A 20,074-nucleotide genomic window follows, 5' to 3' on the forward strand; every position below is an offset into this window, starting at 1 on the left:
TTGCTACTGGTAGATAGTGCCATTGTCTCACTGGGAATTCAAAGAATATATGGGGGTTATGTGCACCCACAATTTTTGCTACTGGTATATAGTGCCATTGTCTGACTGGGAATTCAAAGAATATATTGGGGTTACGTGCACCCACAATTTTTGCTACTGGTATATAGTGCTATTGTCTCACTGGGAATTCAAAGAATATATGGGGGTTACGTGCACCCACAATTTTTGCTACTGCTATACAGTGCCATTGTCTCACTGGGAATTCAAAGAATATATTGGGGTTACGTGCACCCACAATTTTTGCTACTGGTAGATAGTGCCATTGTCTCACTGGGAATTCAAAGAATATATGGGGGTTATGTGCACCCACAATTTTTGCTACTGGTATATAGTGCCATTGTCTGACTGGGAATTCAAAGAATATATTGGGGTTACGTGCACCCACAATTTTTGCTACTGGTATATAGTGCCAGTTTCTGACTGGTAATTCAAAGAATATATTGGGGTTACGTGCACCCACAATTTTTGTTACTGGTATATAGTGCCAGTTTCTGACTGGGAATTCAAAGAATATATGGGGGTTACGTGCACCCACAATTTTTGCTACTGCTATATAGTGCCATTGTCTCACTGGGAATTCAAAGAATATATGGGGGTTACATATAACTTCAATTCCAGGAAGAAGCTTGTCAGTGTAACGTGGCACTGACGGGCTCAATCGCCGCAACCCAGCTTTCCCAGGATCCTGAATGGAACACACTGACAGTGTATTCCCGTATACCCCATATATACACCCCAAATCCCCGTTCCAACGGTGTGCCCCCCCACCTTCACCTCAGAAATACCCTGCAAGTTCCCTAGCAATAGAATTGGGGCTATATACACCCACAATTTTTGCTACTGGTATATAGTGCCATTGTCTGACTGGGAATTCAAAGAATATATTGGGGTTACGTGCACCCACAATTTTTGCTACTGGTATATAGTGCCATTGTCTCACTGGGAATTCAAAGAATATATGGGGGTTACGTGCACCCACAATTTTTGCTACTGCTATACAGTGCCAGTTTCTGACTGGGAATTCAAAGAATATATGGGGGTTACGTGCACCCACAATTTTTGCTACTGGTATATAGTGCCAGTTTCTGACTGGGAATTCAAAGAATATATGGGGGTTACGTGCACCCACAATTTTTGCTACTGCTATACAGTGCCATTGTCTCACTGGGAATTTAAAGAATATATTGGGGTTATGTGCACCCACAATTTTTGCTACTGGTATATAGTGCCAGTTTCTGACTGGGAATTCAAAGAATATATGGGGGTTACGTGCACCCACAATTTTTGCTACTGCTATATAGTGCCATTGTCTCACTGGGAATTCAAAGAATATATTGGGGTTACGTGCACCCACAATTTTTGCTACTGGTATATAGTGCCATTGTCTGACTGGGAATTCAAAGAATATATTGGGGTTACAAATACCCTCATTTCTTGCTACTGGTATATAGTGCCATTGTCTGACTGGGAATTCAAAGAATATATTGGGGTTATGTGCACCCACAATTTTTGCTACTGCTATATAGTGCCAGTTTCTGACTGGTAATTCAAAGAATATATTGGGGTTACGTGCACCCACAATTTTTGCTACTGGTATATAGTGCCATTGTCTCACTGGGAATTCAAAGAATATATTGGGGTTACGTGCACCCACAATTTTTGCTACTGCTATACAGTGCCATTGCCTCACTGGGAATTCAAAGAATATATTGGGGTTACGTGCACCCACAATTTTTGCTACTGGTATATAGTGCCATTGTCTCACTGGGAATTCAAAGAATATATGGGGGTTACGTGCACCCACAATTTTTGCTACTGCTATACAGTGCTATTGTCTCACTGGGAATTCAAAGAATATATTGTGGTTACGTGCACCCACAATTTTTGCTACTGCTATACAGTGCCATTGTCTCACTGGGAATTCAAAGAATATATTGGGGATTCATTCACCCTACATCTCAGGCTCTTGCCATATTCACCCAGGTTGTCAGTGCTGCACCAGCTCGTTCCCAGACAGCTCGGCCCGAAAAACACGTTACCTATATAGAGGATTTGGACAATGAAGACAACATGTTCTAAATCTAATGTCTGCACCTTCTCCAGAATTAAAATAAAGGCAGCGTTTAACTTTCAAATAGCACTGCACAAAGGAAGAGCTTATCAGCTTGTCTCATGACATGCTACTGAAAAGTGTCATTTGTGTATCTTAATGTAAATATAGTTGTATAAGCTTTTTGGGTTTTAGGCACTGCCAAGTTATTTATTACCACCCGCTCCCTTATAATGATGATGACGCCAAAGTCACTGTGGGTGTTCAGAGCTCACAGCTTTGGTTGACATTTGTCTTGCTCTCTGTCGGTACCAGCTGTCTTTTTGGATACTGTAAAGTTATGTTGACTTTATTAACAGCTATAGAAGCTTTAGCCAGGTTGTGACGGTGTGTAACCCTAACAACACTAAGTGGGATACACATTAATAGTCAGTCTATGTACGCTAAACGTATCACTGAAGTATTTTTTTTTCCCTCTCCCCTAATATAAGAAAGGAACAGACATTAGACCTAGACCGGGTTTCGAGGCTTGTAAAAATCCAGTATTATTTGTTCTTCATGATGTGAAATATGTGTTGAAAAGCAACCCAAGATGAAGTCAGCCATGTGTGCCAGTGTGTTACTTGGCATGCCTTTGCTAGCCCCAACTGTAAGGGTCACTCTCCATTTCCTCCATTTTCCACTCCCCTTCACACCATTTGTGGTGAAGCAATGGGATGCACTCAGTGGCGTAACTAGGAATGGCGGGGCCCCGTGGCGAACTTTTGACATGGGGCCCCCCGACACCGAAGATCTCGACCGAGTCCCTCCTACGCATTCCTGCGCGCTCTATTATGTCCCATAGTGGCCCCTGCACACAGTATTATACCCAATAGTGGCCCCTGCACACAGTATTATGTCCCATAGTGGCCCCTGCACACAGTATTATACCCAATAGTGGCCCCTGCACACAGTATTATACCCAATAGTGGCCCCTGCACACAGTATTATGTCCCATACTGGCCCCTGCACACAGTATTATGTCCCATACTGGCCCCTGCACACAGTATTATATCCCTTAGTGGCCCCTGCACACAGTATTATGTCCCTTAGTGGCCCCTACAGGACTAAATACTGTCACCGCTGACTGCTATACCAGGACAAATTTTGGATAAAAAAAAATCTGGTCATGTGCATTACAATTTAGTAACTCCATGTGCCTCATATTAATAACAGTTAACCTTATCATGTCCCTCACATTAAGCCTTGTGTACCTCACATAAGAGTTACTGATATGTGAGAGACATGGAGGTAATAATAAAGTATCTTCATTACTATTACCCCCAAATGTCTCACATATCAGTAACTCTTATGGTGAGGCAAACAGGGGTTAATGTGAGGGAGATGATAGGGTTAACTGCTATTACTATGAGGCACATGGAGTTACTAAAACACAAGTAATCCCCCCAAATGCCTGATAGTAATAAGTATAGTAACCCCAGTACGTACCTGTGTAGCTTCAGTTTCATTTTCCTGGAGCAGCTTCTTCCTCTTCTCTTCTGTGCAGGACGGCAGGGATAAGCCCCGCCTCCTCCTCTCATTGGTGGGCAGAGGACAGCAGAGAAAGGGAGGGGGGAGAGAGGGAGATCTTCCTGAAGCGCTGACAGGAGCCAGAGCTGCAGCTCCTGTCTCAGCCATTGCTGCAGCTTCGGGGCCCCCTGTTGGTGGAAAGTATTCCACCAACAGGGGGCCCCGATCATTATACTCGGGGGTCCGAAAAGACCTCCGAAAATAATGATAGCAGCTGTCACCGGGCCCCTAATGTCCCGGGCCCTGTGGCAGCTGCTACCGCTGCGATGGTGGTAGTTACGCCACTGGATGCACTGAAGTGCACCCTCTAGCCTCGTATGGGACAGGGACATCAGATGCCACTCCAACCCCCTCGTCTTCCTCCGCCAGCCAACGGTGCGAAGATGAGAGGAGTGTGCTCTGAATGTTTTCTGCCTAGCAGAGGCTAGTTCTCACGAAAATGGCCCCACTTTGACCTGTATATCAGGCACAATGGTGTAGGTTTCAAAGAAACATGGCACCAACAAGTTGGAAAACGTGGGCCATGTGTGGACCGTGTTTGAGTCTGGCAAGCTCCAGATCTGCTACCAGGTTCCAGCCATTATCACAGGCGCAAAAATGCCAGGCCCCAGGTGTAGCAGGGAAAAAAAAATGCCATCTCAGCCAGGATGGCATCCCTGACCTCGGAGGCACTGTGCTGTCTGTCCCCCAAGCTGATGATAGACTGATAGCTGATGGCTTCAGCACCGCCTGCTGACGCCTGCTGACATCTCCCCACACCAGTGTTTTAGCGTTTGCCGCTAGTAGCTGTGGTGGAGGTTGCAGCGTCGTAGGGTTTCAGTCTACTCCTGCCATGAATTTTGGCCTGGGAGAGGAGATAGGGTACCTCAGTTTGCACCCCGGGACCAGACTCCACCACATTCACCCTGCCTGTCCTTAAAGATAAGCAGCATCCCTGACCACAGGCGCTTGTCCAAGTGTCGGTGGTCAAGTGGACCTTGCAGCAAAGCACGGAACTAAGGGCCCACCTGATGTTGAGTGACACGTGCTGGTGCAAGGCGGGGACGCCACATCGGGAGAAGTTGAGACGGCTAGGGACGGCATAGTGAGGTGCCACAGTTGCCATCAGGTCCGGGAAGGCGGGAGTTTCAACAAGCCGGAACGCCAACCTCTCCTGGGCCAGCAGTTTAGCGATGTTGGCGTTCTAGGCATGCGTGGGTGGGTGGTTAGCGGTGTATTTCTGCCGGCGCTCCAATGTCTGAGAGATGGTGGGTTGTTGTAAAGAAGCGCCTGATGGTGCCTTTGATGGTGCAGGAGAAGGAGATAAGACAGAAACAGGGGAGGATGAGGGAGAAGTCAACAAAGTGGCGGAGGCAGATGAAGTGATGTCCTGGCTCGTCCTCTGGAGTGCATCGCCAGCACTGTGAGCAGAGGCAGTGGCATGAACGGCGGGCGACGTTTGTCCTGCCGTTGCTGCCTGCCACTGATTCCATTGCTTGGATTCCAAATGACGGTGCATTGAAGTGGTGGACAGGTTGCTCTTCTCAGGGCCCCTACTCGATTTCGAGAGGCAAATTGTGTAGACGACACTATATCTGTCCTCGGCGCATTCCTTGAAAAAACTCTACACCTTCAAGAAACGTGCCCTCGATGGGGGAGTTTTTCTGGACTGGGTACAAAAGGGAACATCTTCGGACATTCCAGGTCTGGCCTGGCTTCGGCAAAGCAGCTGACCTCTGCCTCTGGACATGTCTCTGCCTCTAGCTACCCTTTTTGGTGCTGCACCTGCCTCAACATCCACACTACTTTCCCAGCTTGACATCCGCCTTGTCCAGGTGGGGTCGGTGTCCTCGTCGTCCACCCCCTCCTCTTCCAACTCTTGTCTCGCCTCCTCCTCCTGCACAATGCGCATGTCAACTGGCTGCCCTGAAAGCAACTGCGTCTCATCGTCGTCGATGAGGGTGGGTTGCTGGTCATCCGCCACCAAATCGACGGGAGATGGAGGAGACTCTAGTGTTTGAGCATCTGGACACAGATACTCGTCTGTTAGGTCCGTGGAATCGCGAAATGGAGGGGCAGGTTGCGGTACAGTCAAAGGAAGGGAGAACAGCTCTGGGGAGCAGGGACAGTTGGGGTTATTGTTCTGGGAAGATTGGGAATTTTGGGTGGAAGGAGGACAAGACTGTTGGGTAAGAGGAGGTAGAGGCTGACTGGCTGGTGGACAATGTGCTTTAAGCGTTATCCGACAGCCATTGCAAGACCTGTTCCTGGTTCTCGGGCCTACTAATCTTTGTACCATTCAGTCTAGTTAATGTGGAACTTTTGTGCAAAGCGCAGAACTTAGGGCCCGCCTGATGTTAAGGGACACACGCTGGTACAAGGCTCAACTCACCCTAAGTGCCAAAAACACTGCTGGTGCAAGGCTCTACTCATGCCAAGGGCCTCAATCTCTGCTGGTAGCTCAGCTTAAGGTCCTGTAACTTTGTTTGGAAGGGCTCATGTTAAGGGCTAGAAAAGTGAATTTTGGAAGGTCTTACCACATCACACACACACACACTCAAAATGACAGTTAAGGGTGAGGGCTTTTGGAATTCCCATTGCCTATTCCATTTGTGGTTGTCATGGGGAACGTGATTTAAAGGGGTGGTTGTTACTGTTTGTTGAGCTTAAATTGGGGTTTGTGTCCATCCATTTGGGGAGTAAAGAAGGTTTCCAGGTATTTTCCCACTTTGATAGAGGTTTTTTTGAATGTGGAAAGTATGTAGTTGTTAGGCAGTGATGTTGGGGTAATAGAGGGTCTTTGGTGTGTTAGATGCCCCCAGACATGCTTCCCCTGCTGTCCCAGTGTCATTCCAGAGGTGTTGGCATCATTTCCTGGGGTGTCATAGTGGACTTGGTGACCCTCCAGACACGGATTTGGGTTTCCCCCTTAACGAGTATCTGTTCCCCATAGACTATAATGGGGTTCGAAACCCGTTCGAACACACGAACATTGAGCGGCTGTTCGAATCGAATTTCGAACCTCGAACATTTTAGTGTTCGCTCATCTCTACCCAATACCGATTGCCCATAGCCGGTGTAAGCCGTTAGATTAGAGTCAGTACACAGGCACCTCATAGATCAGTTGGATGTTCAGAGAACGATTAAAAGCAAAACAGGAGGCGCCATAACAATGGGGAGTTGCCTATCGCCAATGGCAGTGACTTATCTCCCCAGAACAAAAGAATCGGCCATGTTGAACTTCAGGCGCCCAGTTCTTGTCTTTCTCGACACATGGCATTAGGGGAAAGTCAGAAGGCCACCGCACACTTTAGATGATCAGCTCTAGGGGGTTTGGATGGACAAGATATATGTAATTTGTAAATGGTTGCATGATTTTAACATGGCTGGCACATAACCAAAAATCACTGTTCTATTAAAGCTTATAATATATAAACGTTTTATACAACTGCATCTAATATGTCCAATATTGTCAATTGGATGGATCATTAATAAGTCTGTATTCCTAATTCATGATATGGATGAGTTAGTTGGATTTTCTATCTTTCCAGAATGCTGAGTTCCGTGAATTTTTACTGACCAAACTCATTAATGCTGAGCATGCCTGCTGCAAATCTGACAAGTTTGCTAAGCTTGAGGTAAGAGAACACCACACATGAACATGGAATGGTTAAAGTCTTCATTATGTTCCATAAGGGCTGGTTCACATGGAGGAATTTGGAGTAGAATTTAAGGAGGTCTTCTGCATCAGATTCCTCTCCAATTTCCAACCCTGTAGAGGAAAGCCAATGTAGAGCTTCAGCTTTCCGCTGTGGGTTTGCTCACCAATTAGCCTCTGATACGATAGGGCTGATCAGGGTGAGCCTGCGGATTCTGCAGCTGAGTCAGTCACAGAGTCCAGGGGGACATCAAGCAGGACCATCCTTTTTTTTAGCATCCTAAAAATTGAGGCAACCCTCACAGTCTCCCATTGAAAACTATCCACCTCAAAATCAGCTCCAAATGCCTCCATGTGAACAGTCCCTAATACTACTACTACATGTTATAGTAATAAGTAAAAAGAGTTTGTCCATCTTGTTTGACCTAGGACCGGACAAGAGCTGCTCTTTTGGATAATCTTCATGATGACCTTCATGTGCACACCCAGGCTATGCTTGGCTTAGGTCCAGAAGAAGACAAGCTTGAAAATGGCGCTCATGGGGGTTTCTTGGAGTCTTTCAAAGTAAGTGCTGAGATGTACGCCTGTATAATAACCCACCCGTTCTTACATTAAGGGGTTTGTGGAAAGCGGTGAACCTCATGTACATTAATATATGTGTGTGTGTGTGTGTATTCTATCTATCTATCTATCTATCTATCTATCTATCTATCTAGCTATCTGTCTAGTACTGTGCAAATGTATTAGGTGACAAAAAAAATTCTACATTTATTTCTGTCAATTAACAACAAAAATAAAAAATCCAAATTAAATCAATATTTGGCATGACCGCCCTTTCCTTCAGAACAGCATCAATTCTTGTGTTTGAGAACTAAGCACAGATCTTTTGTATGCTGTAGGGTGTAGTCTTGCTCAAGTCCTTCTATTTCTTCATGTAATCCTAGACAGACTGCATGATATTGAGATCCTGTGCGGCTATATCATCACTTCCACAACTCTTCCTCCAAAAGGTGATCACACCAGATATTGATGTGATTTAGATTTCTCTTTAGTGCGTTCCCTTAATTTTGGTAATTGACAACAATAAACTATTAACACTTCTATTGCTGAAAGCATTCTTAGGCTGGGTTCACATCTGCGCTCAAGGATTCCGTTCCCCACTCTCCTTGAAAAATTTGGACAGAAAAGCCTTGCAAGCAGGACTTTTTATTCTCAGCATTTTTTGGATAGAAACCGGGCGGTAGCCCGGCGGACTCGATTAAATTCCTTTCGTAACCACTTTGCAAGTGGATTGGGTGTCCGTTTTTCAGTCCCCAACAAATAGAAACCCAAGCACATGTGTGAACCTAGAATCACTTTGCAGAATTTGTTCCAGACCTGCCTAAAACTTTTTGCACAGTACTGTATATTGGCCTGAACAACCCCTTTAAATGCTATAGGTAGAACATAAACCAATGGCAGCAATCTATTATTTGATTCATTTCCAGTTACCTTTTAAAGTTTGTTAGATGAACACAGGATTTTCTTACAAAATGGAGCAGTTCCTAAAACTAAGAAATATTTGCCATTAAACATGCACATACATATATATAGTACTTTGTGTAATTGGCATCTCATGACCAGATGGCATGTACGAATGCCGGGATGGCTGCCAGAAGTGCCATTCAGAGTGGATACAAGCAGCTGTGGAATGGTTAATTAAGGAGTAGCACTCTGATTCTAGCAACATTTCTACATCAAGACGCCGGCTCTGGGTTTGATCTGCATTATACCCCTGGTAGTTGTGCCACTTTGGAAGATAATGGCTGGCATGGCCGTCTGCTGAGGTGTTTGACTTGTAATAACATACTAGATGCTCTATAATTGCTTGGGATTGCAGTCCGCCTTGCAAGGCCACTTCCAATTACATTCTCATTTGTGACAAATAGGGTGTTAAGTCTCAATATGTTGTTCACTAAACTACAAAAATGTGCCCTTAGCTTTGCTAATAAGTAATGTGAATAATTGAATATATACACAGCTGTATCATGTACACCATTGCTTTGTGTGACTCTGCAATATGCATCAGTGGTGGAGCTATGGGCACTGCACACATTACAATCTTATTATATATCATAGAATATGTAATAAATATTTGATATATTTGATCAGTTCGGGTTCCATCAAAACAGGAGTCCCACGGCCCTTGTTACCTATTAGCGAGCCATTGTTTTCCTGTTTCATATGGAAACATCCAATTTATGTATATTCCATGTAGAAACATTAGGAGTGCCCAAACATGTGTGGCCTTCTTTTTTTTATTCTCTGACTTTCTTAGGGCCCCTTCACACGGCGTATACGCTCACTGCTTTGGAGCGTCTAAAAGCAGATCGCATTGATTTCTATGGGAGCCGGCATACGCGCGCTCGCCATAGAAATGAATGGGCTGCTTTTTCCATTCATTTCTATGGGGAGCGCGCGTCTGCCGGCTCCCATAGAAAACAATGGGAAGTGCTTTAGACGCCGCTGCTACGGAACGTTTACACGCTCCAAAGCAGTGAGCGTATACGCCGTGTGAAGGGGCCCTAACAGGATCACAAGAGCAGGGCCGGTTTTAGACAAAGCGTGGCCCTGGGTAAAACTAAAAGCGGGGCCCCCATAGCCTGACATACTTGGTGCATAGGTCTGGAGCCAGAGTTGCTGTCACCCCTTCATCTTCCAACTGCAAACCAGTTTAGGTCTGTGGCCTAGAAGGCCATGTTTGCATCTCCGTGCAGGGACATCATCACCCAAGATGTAGTTGTGGCTTGAAGTTAAGAATGGTAGACCAGGATAGGCCCGTCCACAGTATGCTCTTGTCATGCCCCCTTTTTTGGAAAGTGGAGAAGGAGGTTTGCAACCTTTTTACACCACAAAAGTGATGCAGGGGCTTGATAAATCTGCCCCCAAATGTTTAGTTTATAACTCATGTTTCTGCTGACAAACTCCCCTTACAGGAGACACCGACTATGTTCAGCATCGATTATATTCTGGGCGAATGACCAAGAGATTTCTGACAAAATCTACCTATAAAAAGCATACTGACCTTTAGGAAGTATTTCTTCTTATTAAATCTTCTTATTTCTTCTTATTTGCATTGCCTATAAGTCTACCTAATACCAGTACAGTCGTGACCATAACGTGTGACATTCTCTCCAGAACCTTATTACAGTATGCAACTATGTAACATCTTAAAAGGCCACAGACATTATGTGTGGAAAATATGGCTGCTAGTGTTACCATGAAAAATAAAAGAGATAACACATCTTTTCAACACCAGCCAGGGACATAAATGTGTCAGATGAACGTATGTTTGAGAACAAGGGCAAGTTCAGCTGGTAATATATGTAAGGATTAATCTTCATGCCGCAAACAATGCCGCTTATCTGATAGCAAACATTCTGCTGGGGCTTTATGGCCAGCACATAATAAAATATATTTGTTTTCCTTTGTCTTTTCTTTGTCTAAGAGAGCGATCCGGGTGCGCAGTCATTCCATGGAAACTATGGTGGGAAGTCAGAAAAAGCATCAGAGTGGGGGCATTACAGGGAGCCTGAGCGGAGGCATTGTGCACACAACTGCCGAAATCACCAAAACCACATTCTCTGTAAGCATTGGGAAGATTTACTGATGGCTTCTAAAGGGTATATTCTCCTTATATGATCAGTACGTCGCACCAGCAGGACACTGTATTTATTGACGTAACATTTTGGCCTTGGTTGTTCTTTTATTTTAAGTTATACATTAAACTAGTGAAAGTCCACAGTGGATAACGGCAGAAGTCTATGGTGTTAGAGATAATCCTCCATGAGTAGTCCTCCAGTTTGTATCTCTCATCAATTTTGTATTCTAATATATATATATATATATATATATATATATATATATATATATATATATGCAATTATCAATTATATATATTTGCTACACGGTGAGGTCACGCTGTGTATATGAATGGATGTAGACATGGACATTCTTATCTCGGAGGCCTCACTGTGAGAAGACACATCTGTGTCCTGTGTATTATTCTTATCTTTTTCTGTAGATAAAACCTACACCTATTAATCTTGTAGGTCTAGACTCTTTCCCAGGAAAGCACTATAAAAATTGGACATATTGATACAATAAACAGAACTCACTTGATACACCACCAGTTGTGTGTGCAAGATGTTTTTCTCTTAAGATCTGAATAGAAATCAATTTGTAACTCTACAGCATAGTCTATTCAGGGAAACCCTTGGTGTCCCTAACAATGGGGTAGGGTGTCTGATAAAGTGAGGTTCCCCAAAACCGTATACAGCTTCCCTGAATATGCTGTAAATCTATTGTACATGTTATACCTATCTCCTGCAGGCTACAAGCACTGTTTCTTCTAAGCTATACACTTATACATACCCTACTGACAGATCCAACAGCTGATGGTCTTAGTAACCTTATTTAGGCTAGAAATACATATTTAGTTTTTTTGTGTAGTCTGTGAGCCAAAGCCAGGAAAAAAAGGGAATAGAAGTAAAAAATTTCTTTAAAAAAATTGCACCACAAACTGCACAAAAAGCTGCACTTGTGATTCCAGCCTTAGAATGTTGTTTTAACTTATTCTCTTCCAGACCACAGGGTTTAGAGGAAACACTAGCTACTAGAGATGAGCGAACAGTAAAATGTCCGAGGTTCGATGTTCGTTTCGAGTATCCCTCAATATTCGAGTACTCGAATCGAATATCGAACCCTATTATAGTCTATGGGGGGGGGGGGGGAAATGCTCGTTTCAGGGGTAGGCAACGTTTGATCAAATTATACTTACCAAGTCCATGAGTGAGGGTCGGGCTGGATCCTCCGAGCAGTCTTCTCCTTGCAGCGTCCCCGCGGCATCTTCCGGCTCTTCATTCACTCTGCCAGGCATCAGGCCTGGGCAGAGCCGACTGCGCATGCCCGCACTACAAGCGGACATGCGCAGTCAGCTCTGCCCAGGCCTGATGCCTGGCAGAGTGAATTCAGAGCCGGAAGACGCGGCGGGGAAGCTGCACGGAGAAGACTTCTAAAGGTAGGAGAAGAACCAGCGTTCATTGGCCGCCTGTATAGCATTCGACTGTATAGCATTCGGCCAAGCAATGCTGATTCTGCATCAAACTGCGAGTGGTACTCGATCGAGTACGAGTATTTCGAATACTGTAGTATTCGATCGAATACCTACTCAATTGAGTACTACTCGCTCATCTCTACTAGCTACAGCTCGCCCCAGCACAAACAATTTCTGGACCATGACATTGTAGTTAGTATCATCTGTATTTAGTTTTGTGGACTATTGAAAAACTATTGAAAAAACAAAAATCACCAATTGTTTGGAAGGTCTCTATGCCTCCATGGTTACAGACTACAAAGAAGTACTGTGTACTGATCCTGTTTTACTTCTTCCATCTACCTCTTTCCTAATGTGTCTTAGGTTAACTGAAAGCCTGATGCAAAGGAAAGGTAGTAACATATGACTGTAAGAGCAGACTGCATAAAGGGTTAATTTATAGTCTTTATTATAGATATACAAAGGTCTGCATAAAAGCTGTATACACAACACTATATGGTACTTTAATCCAAGCTATTAGCAAAGTTGCTTCATCTTTCATGTTATATACTGTAGCAATAAAAATAATTATTGTTAATGTGTTTCACAGCCTCCCGCAGTAGTAACAAAAACACAGTCCAAGAGCCCAATAAAACGGAGATCTGGTCTCTTCCCTCGATTGCACACAGGAGCAGAAACACAGTCTGAAAGTCGGACTCGAAGGTAAAGTTTTTCCAGCATTATTGAAACGTATTAGTATAAACCAGTGTGAACTGACTGCAACCAACACAGACTATATAAGATCAACTGCAAAGGGCATAAAAAAAGGAGCTGATTTGTGCAGGTCCTGTACAGAAGCATCCTTCTACTGATCTCCTTCCTCCAGCTGTCTGATCCTTTGTGTAACCTCCGTTTTGCTCTTTTCTTTGACATTTATTAATGTTATATCTCACTGTATCTTTGAACAGGATAACTTTAACAAAGTATAAAAGGTTCTTGTTGCTTCAGTATACTAAATATATCTGTGTTTGTCACCATCTTCGAACTGACAAGAGGCGCTTCTAAATCTATCTCACACTTCTGTTTTCCTAACCCTCAATGTAGTTGTGTAGAGCTTTAGATTCCTAAAACTAGAATGTTGCTCACAGTAGATGCAAACAGATACATTTGCACATCCATTAGGCCTTATTCACTTGTTCGCATATTGCTATTGCCATTAATTCTGTGTTTTTTGAGGACATAGGTCTGCAAAAACACAATGGAAGCATTTCTATTGTTTTTCACTGATGTTGATATTTCACTGTTGCATCACATCAATGAAAGTCTATGGGTCCGTCAAAAAAATTGATGAAAGCCATGTGTCATACTTTTTTCATGAACCCACATAGCAAGATCCTATAGTGGGAGGGCCACGAAAATGTTTTCTGATTAGCGACTGACTGGTGCTCACAGGTTGCTAACAAAACATATTACGGGGAAAATATTCACTAAAAATTAGAAGAGTTGCCCATAACATTCAATTGAACTGTCCTTTTCATTTTACATAAGATCTGAAAATTAAGAACTGGAATCTGAATCCCATGGAAGATCCTCCAGTTTTGATAAATCACTCTCATTATGTGACTCAAGCCTAAACTACATCAGCCCATCTAGTCTGCATATATGGATATTTGGTATAATCTTGTTTTACTTGTATTGTATGTTTTCCTTCCAATATTATTTTACAGTTCATGTAACTTTACGTATTCCTTATTGACAGTGATAGCATGTCTGCCACACCAAAAACTCCAGACTGTGGCCATTCATCACAGGATGTCAAATCTGAGACATCATCAAATCCCAGTTCCCCAGAGATATGTCCCAACAAAGAAAGGTAAAGACAATGCTGAAATTTCACACTATGATTATGAATTGTATGATAGCCGAACACTTCAGCTTTTCATTAATATTTATTTTATGAGAAATAATAATATATTGAGTAATGTAATAGAACTAGCATTAAAGTTTTGTTACATCATACACCAAAGTTAATTTAGATTTCTTTCAATGGGAGGAATAAGGTCACATAACAGGCAAACAAAGCAGCATTTCTAAAGCAAAATATTTAGGAAAAGTCTTCAATTTACATAAGCTAACAGTATAGATAGGATCCTTGAGATGGTAATACCCCTTTAAAGTGTGGTAATTGTCATTTCAATTTTTCTTTTTGTGAATGAAAAGTTTGAGTAAATATAGGGAGCTTTGTGATATATTCTATATCTTGCAAAATATCTTAGCAGATACATATTAGCAGCTCTCTCCTGCCTGATAAAATGCTCAATGTACTGCCAGATCTGTCTTCACTAAAGACTCACAGACAGATCTGGTTACATAGAAGTCTATGGAAAAGGTAGGGTGGAGGAGGGGAAGGAGCCAAGGGAGGAACAAGCACAGACACAGAACAGTAAATGTCTAGCAGATTTCTAAGACTCAATCTCTCCCCTCCATCCCCTCTTCATAGACTTATAGGAACTGCAGTCTGCACTTAGTGAAGACAGGACTGAGCAGAGAACTGAACAGTTTAGCAGGCAGGAGAGGAGCTGATAAGTAGAGAGAGGAATTATTTCCTCTTATAAGATATATTATAAAGTTTCTTATATTAAATAAAATATTTCATTTGCAAAGACATAAAATAAAAGTTATTCTTTAAGAACATATTATATAGAAATGCAATTCTCTACTGTGAAGGACACTGGCAAATATAAAGGTAAATGACTGTAAAGGGCAATGAATCAGCAGCTCCTGCTATGCAGGTTACTAATCCTACAATAATTATTAGTAATACTGTAATTACTTATAGTTTGCACTTTTCAGTGTTCAAAAGCCAAATATGCATCATGTTAATGCTGTGCCATCTGGTGACCTCCATAAGAGAATCAATAGTTCATTGTGAATGTATTGATTTTCAATAAGCATTAGTTTGGATGTAAATAAAAAAGAGATAACACGGCTTACTGTGTTGTTATATATCGATCGCCGGTGTGGGGAGGAACACCAAGAGGTAGTGGGTTAGCAGATGGTTGAATAAAATATAACCTGTATCCTGCACTTGTGTTCAGGATGGATTAAAACTGAAAGTGTTTATCCCACGGAAGTTGCTTACGCACTTCAAACCCTAAACACAAGCCCTTATTAATAGTATGTCTATTACAAGAAAACACACAACTTTCAGAGATATAACATGGCTCCAATGCAAAATCCCTGTCAAGTCCCCCATGTATAATGTATTGTTTATAGTACTGGACTCCTCATATTGGGAAGAGACACCTTGACTTGAAGAAAATGCTGATTACAGTTTACATTGTGTTAGAATGTCCCAAATTATATATCATCATCTACTATACACTTAGTATTCTATATTGCTTATTAAACCCATATCCTTTCAGCATTAGTAAAGCTCCCGGACCCCCACTTTGCTAGGAAAGTTCCTGGGACAGGAAGACACTGGGTACTTTGCTGTGTTAGGAAGGGCCGTGGGATGTAACACTAGCTTTCATAGCTTTCATTCTAGACAAGTGTATTAAATACATTTCAGCCAAACCCCCTATTTAGACCGACTGGGCAGAACTCTAATGCGTATGGCGGCCTCTCAACTGTCTACCAACAGCAGGAAAGAGAATGATACCGTGGTTGGATTTTATCAGGCCCAATACTTTTATGCTCCTGGAAGATAAGCCACCACAAGAAGAATCTGAAAGCTATTTAGTTCCCTCTCCCTATTGGAAAAATGTGCTTGTAAGGGTGTCAATATATACCAACTGGCCCATACACAACTGGTGGGAGCCGAGCAATCCATTAGCAAATGATACCATATCTATTCCATACACTGCCATAATTACAAAGGTTGAAAAACCCTATAAGACATATGACCCCCTAATGGGAGAATGGGGCTCTACAGACAAGATAGGTCAAAGGGCTAGGGAGGTTATATTATATTGTATAGGGGCCAGAATGAAGGAATTATACTGTGCAAGGGCCACTAATGGGCATTATACCTTGTGGGAGCCATTGAGGGGGCATTATCTTCTGTGAGGGTCACTAAGGGAGTATTATGCTTAATGCAGGAAACTTAGGGGACGTTTTACTGTTTGGTGGCGGCATCATGACTTTATACTATAAATTGAAGTGCACTATTACTGTGCTGGGCACAAAGACATGTGATAGGAATGGGTGTGGTTTGGGGCACAGCTTAACACAAAATAACTTACTTTGGCGCACCATGTATACCACCATTCTAATGCGGTTTTGTGTCTTCTGAAAGCTGGGAGCTATGTCTTAGTGGGGATGATGGGGTGACCACTTATGAAGCCACTGGACCTACCAATGTGTTAAAACGGCTCTGCTTTCCTCTGTGACATCCTTTCTCATATAACCAACTCTTGCATGTAATTCTTCCTTGCACTGTATTACAATTGCACTGTAACTACCGTTGGCTAAATCTTGGAAGTGATCTACAAGAACATGTTTTTACTCCACTGGGAAATATCCTTTGCTGTTCTGTACAAGCCCGAACAGTTGTATTTATAATAAAATGAGAAAACCTCTGAGACAAAAATACATTCCTCATACACATTGTATTTAACCTTTTCCTGCACTAAGTGTAAGTATTACATAGGCGATTGACAACAGACACTCAAGTAATCCCCAAAAGTCACCGAACTGAAGCTACATGTAAAGTCTACAATTGAGCTGTATAAGATTAAGGGGACTGTGTTGTAGGGTTACAATTTTAGAAAAAAGCAGAAAGGGTTAAAAGAGTAAAATAACATTACTAACCTCATCACCAGCACATAATTCACCCCTTGCCTATAGATAATAGACCTAGCTGTAGATATTGTGTAAATTTAGAAATTTTGTCAGTGATCACTAAAGTTTGCAAATTTAGAATTTTTGTTTTCTAAAATTTTACCTTAAACCATTTTGTTTTCCAGGCCGTACATTAAACTGAAGGAGAATGGGCGATCTAACATCTCGCGCTCTTCATCCAGTACGAGCAGTTTCAGCAGCACGGCTGGAGAGAGCGAGGCCATGGAGGAATATGAGAGTGTGGTACGTATATTAAACATGTCCTAAAGCAGTGATTGTGATGAGCGCAAAATAGTTCAGAATATCCCATATTACAAACAAGAAAATAATTCTCTGTGAACAAGGGTAGAGCTGTGCATCACTAACATCATATCGTGCAGTTCCGGGAAAATAGTTTGTTTTGGCAGAGAGATCCCTGGTGGAGCGAAGAACAAAATCTTCTTAAAGGGAAAGGAAAACTCACCCTTAAATATAGATAATTCTTATCGCGTTGTTACATGTTATAGCTTATATTTACTCGTCATTGAGCCCCTATGACCAGCATGTGTTACACTGAGATTCCCAACCCCTCTGTAATAATGCACTCCAGACTTGGTTGAGATATTTAGATTATACATGTTGTTGGAAATGGAAATGGAAGAGGTGAATAAGCTGCCATAATACCACCCTGTTAGTAACTTACCTCCCTTGGGACAAGGCATTTTACAGCTTTGATATCTGACAGGACTAGTTTTTATAACATTGAGATTCCAGACTCTTCCAAATGTGTACTCCAGTCCTGGTTGAACGTACATGTTTGTTTCAATGGGGAAAGGGGAATCAATGCCGAACCCCCAATTGATGCCTCTTCCTATATGACTTTCCAGTGCGTGATACATTAACCCATCATTGGGCCTCTGTGACTAGTATTTGTCACATTGAAATTCCCAACTCCTCCATATTATGCATTCCAGTCTTGGTTGAGAGTACATGTAGTTTCAGGAGATAGAGGAGAATACGCTCCCATAATACCACACTGTCATTGGTTTGGTCCATTGGGCATGTTAAATCCTTTACTTCAACATATGATATCAAGGCCTAGAATTGGGTGGCCTCATACATGGACTATGCCCTATGGACTATGAGCATGCCTATTTTGTATGGGTGGCAGAGGCAGTTTATTTCTGCTGATGACGTCATGTGGGTTCTGTCTGAAACTGAAATTTGAAATCAGCAGATATTAGAATAGATTTTCAGAAAACATAAAATGAATTTCTAAAATCCACTTCAAATTCTTAAAGTAGTTTTTTTTTCTGCCTGAGAAACATATTCTTAATAATGTAATTTAATTTTCAATAGGCATGTCCCAGTTAGTGGAAGCCAAGTTATGTTATGGCATCCACCTATTTACCAGATTGTAGAAGTCAGAAGTTTCAATGCTAGCTATAAACTATATAACCAATGTCATGGATCCAATTGTTAGCATGAAAATATAGCTGTGTGTGTGGTAAAATACATTTTTCCGCCATTGTTTTACATGCCAAGTGTATGGGTGGGAATGTCTGGTGAGCTTTGGACTGCCTTCATATGAATGAATATAATTCTAAGGAGAGTTGCCAGCGTTTTGTATATTTCTTCCTCATTTCTAAGAAGACTATATTTAATGTATTGTACATGTCTGGCTTACTTGAGTTCCTATTGAATGATTCCCAATTCTATGGTCTTCTGAACATTTAGTAATGGTGGAAGCGATGACACTGAGCTATGAGGAGCGCCCTTCTGACAGTGGGTAGAAATTGGTGCAGAAACTAATGGCACCGATATCTCCACCAACAGGGCACATATCGGGAAAGCCAACAGTGACTGAATTCTGTGCACTGTTGGCTTTGTAGCGATATATAAAACCGCATATGCATGAGGACATGAAAGTGTAGCCTGGTCTTCCCATCAATACTTACCTCTTTGCAAATCAATCATTTTTATCAGGTGCCAGTGGTATCCAATGTACAATGCATCAGGCGCAGTGTCAGGACTTCTATTAAATAGGAAAGCCATGCCACATCGGTTTACATTGCATTTACAATACAGCTCATTCATTCCTGTATTGTGTTAGATCCAATTGTTAGTACTAGAGATGAGTGAACAGTAAAATGTTCGAGATTCGATATTCGTTTCGAGTAGCCCCTCAATATTCGACTATTCAAATCGAATATCGAACCCCATTATAGTCTATGGGGGGAAAATGCTCGTTTCAGGGGTAGGCAACATTCAATCAAATTATACTTACCAAGTCCACGAGTGAGGGTCGGGCTGGATCCTCGGAGAAGTCTTCTCCGTGCAGCGTCCCCACGGCGTCTTCTGGCTCTGAATTTATTCTGTAGTGCGGACATGTGCAGTCGGCTCTGCCCAGGCCCGATGCCTGGCAGAGTGAATTCAGAGCCGGAAGACGCCGCGGGGAAGCTGCACGGAGAAGACTTCTAAAGGTAGGAGAAGAACCAGCGTTGATTGGCTGACTGTATAGCATTCGTCCAATCAATGCTGGTTCAACTTTTCCATTCGAATAGCGAGTGGTACTCGATCGAGTACGAGTATTTCGAAAACCGTAGTATTCGATCAAATACCTACTCGATCGAGTACTACTCGCTCATCTCTAGTTAGTACACATTTACTATACAATGCCTAAAACTGAAATTACTAGAACAAACTGTAGTCAGGCCATGAACAAGCAGAATGTGCAGAAAGATTTGTATACTGAAAATCAAATTGGTAAAAATTGTCATGTATTTTGTAAAATTGCAAAATTTGTATTTGTAAAATTGTTGAACTACATATAACTAGTAAGATGATGGTACATGGCTAA

General features: G+C 42.4%; 1 protein-coding gene across 5 annotated transcripts in view; it reads left to right on the plus strand.

Moving 5' to 3' along the window:
• RAP1GAP2 (RAP1 GTPase activating protein 2) overlaps positions 1-20,074 on the plus strand; it is a 551,082-nt gene that overhangs the window by 523,422 nt on the left and 7,586 nt on the right. For all 5 annotated transcript variants that reach the window (XM_075263831.1, XM_075263830.1, XM_075263834.1 and 2 more), the window contains 6 exons: positions 7,210-7,296; positions 7,746-7,880; positions 10,804-10,941; positions 13,001-13,113; positions 14,150-14,263; positions 17,361-17,478. In XM_075263831.1, the coding sequence (XP_075119932.1) occupies positions 7,210-7,296; positions 7,746-7,880; positions 10,804-10,941; positions 13,001-13,113; positions 14,150-14,263; positions 17,361-17,478 (705 nt within the window). The remainder of the gene's footprint in view (positions 1-7,209; positions 7,297-7,745; positions 7,881-10,803; positions 10,942-13,000; positions 13,114-14,149; positions 14,264-17,360; positions 17,479-20,074) is intronic.

Source organism: Leptodactylus fuscus, chromosome 2, assembly GCF_031893055.1.
Source record: "Leptodactylus fuscus isolate aLepFus1 chromosome 2, aLepFus1.hap2, whole genome shotgun sequence".
In the NCBI taxonomy this organism is placed as follows: Eukaryota; Metazoa; Chordata; class Amphibia; order Anura; family Leptodactylidae; genus Leptodactylus; species Leptodactylus fuscus.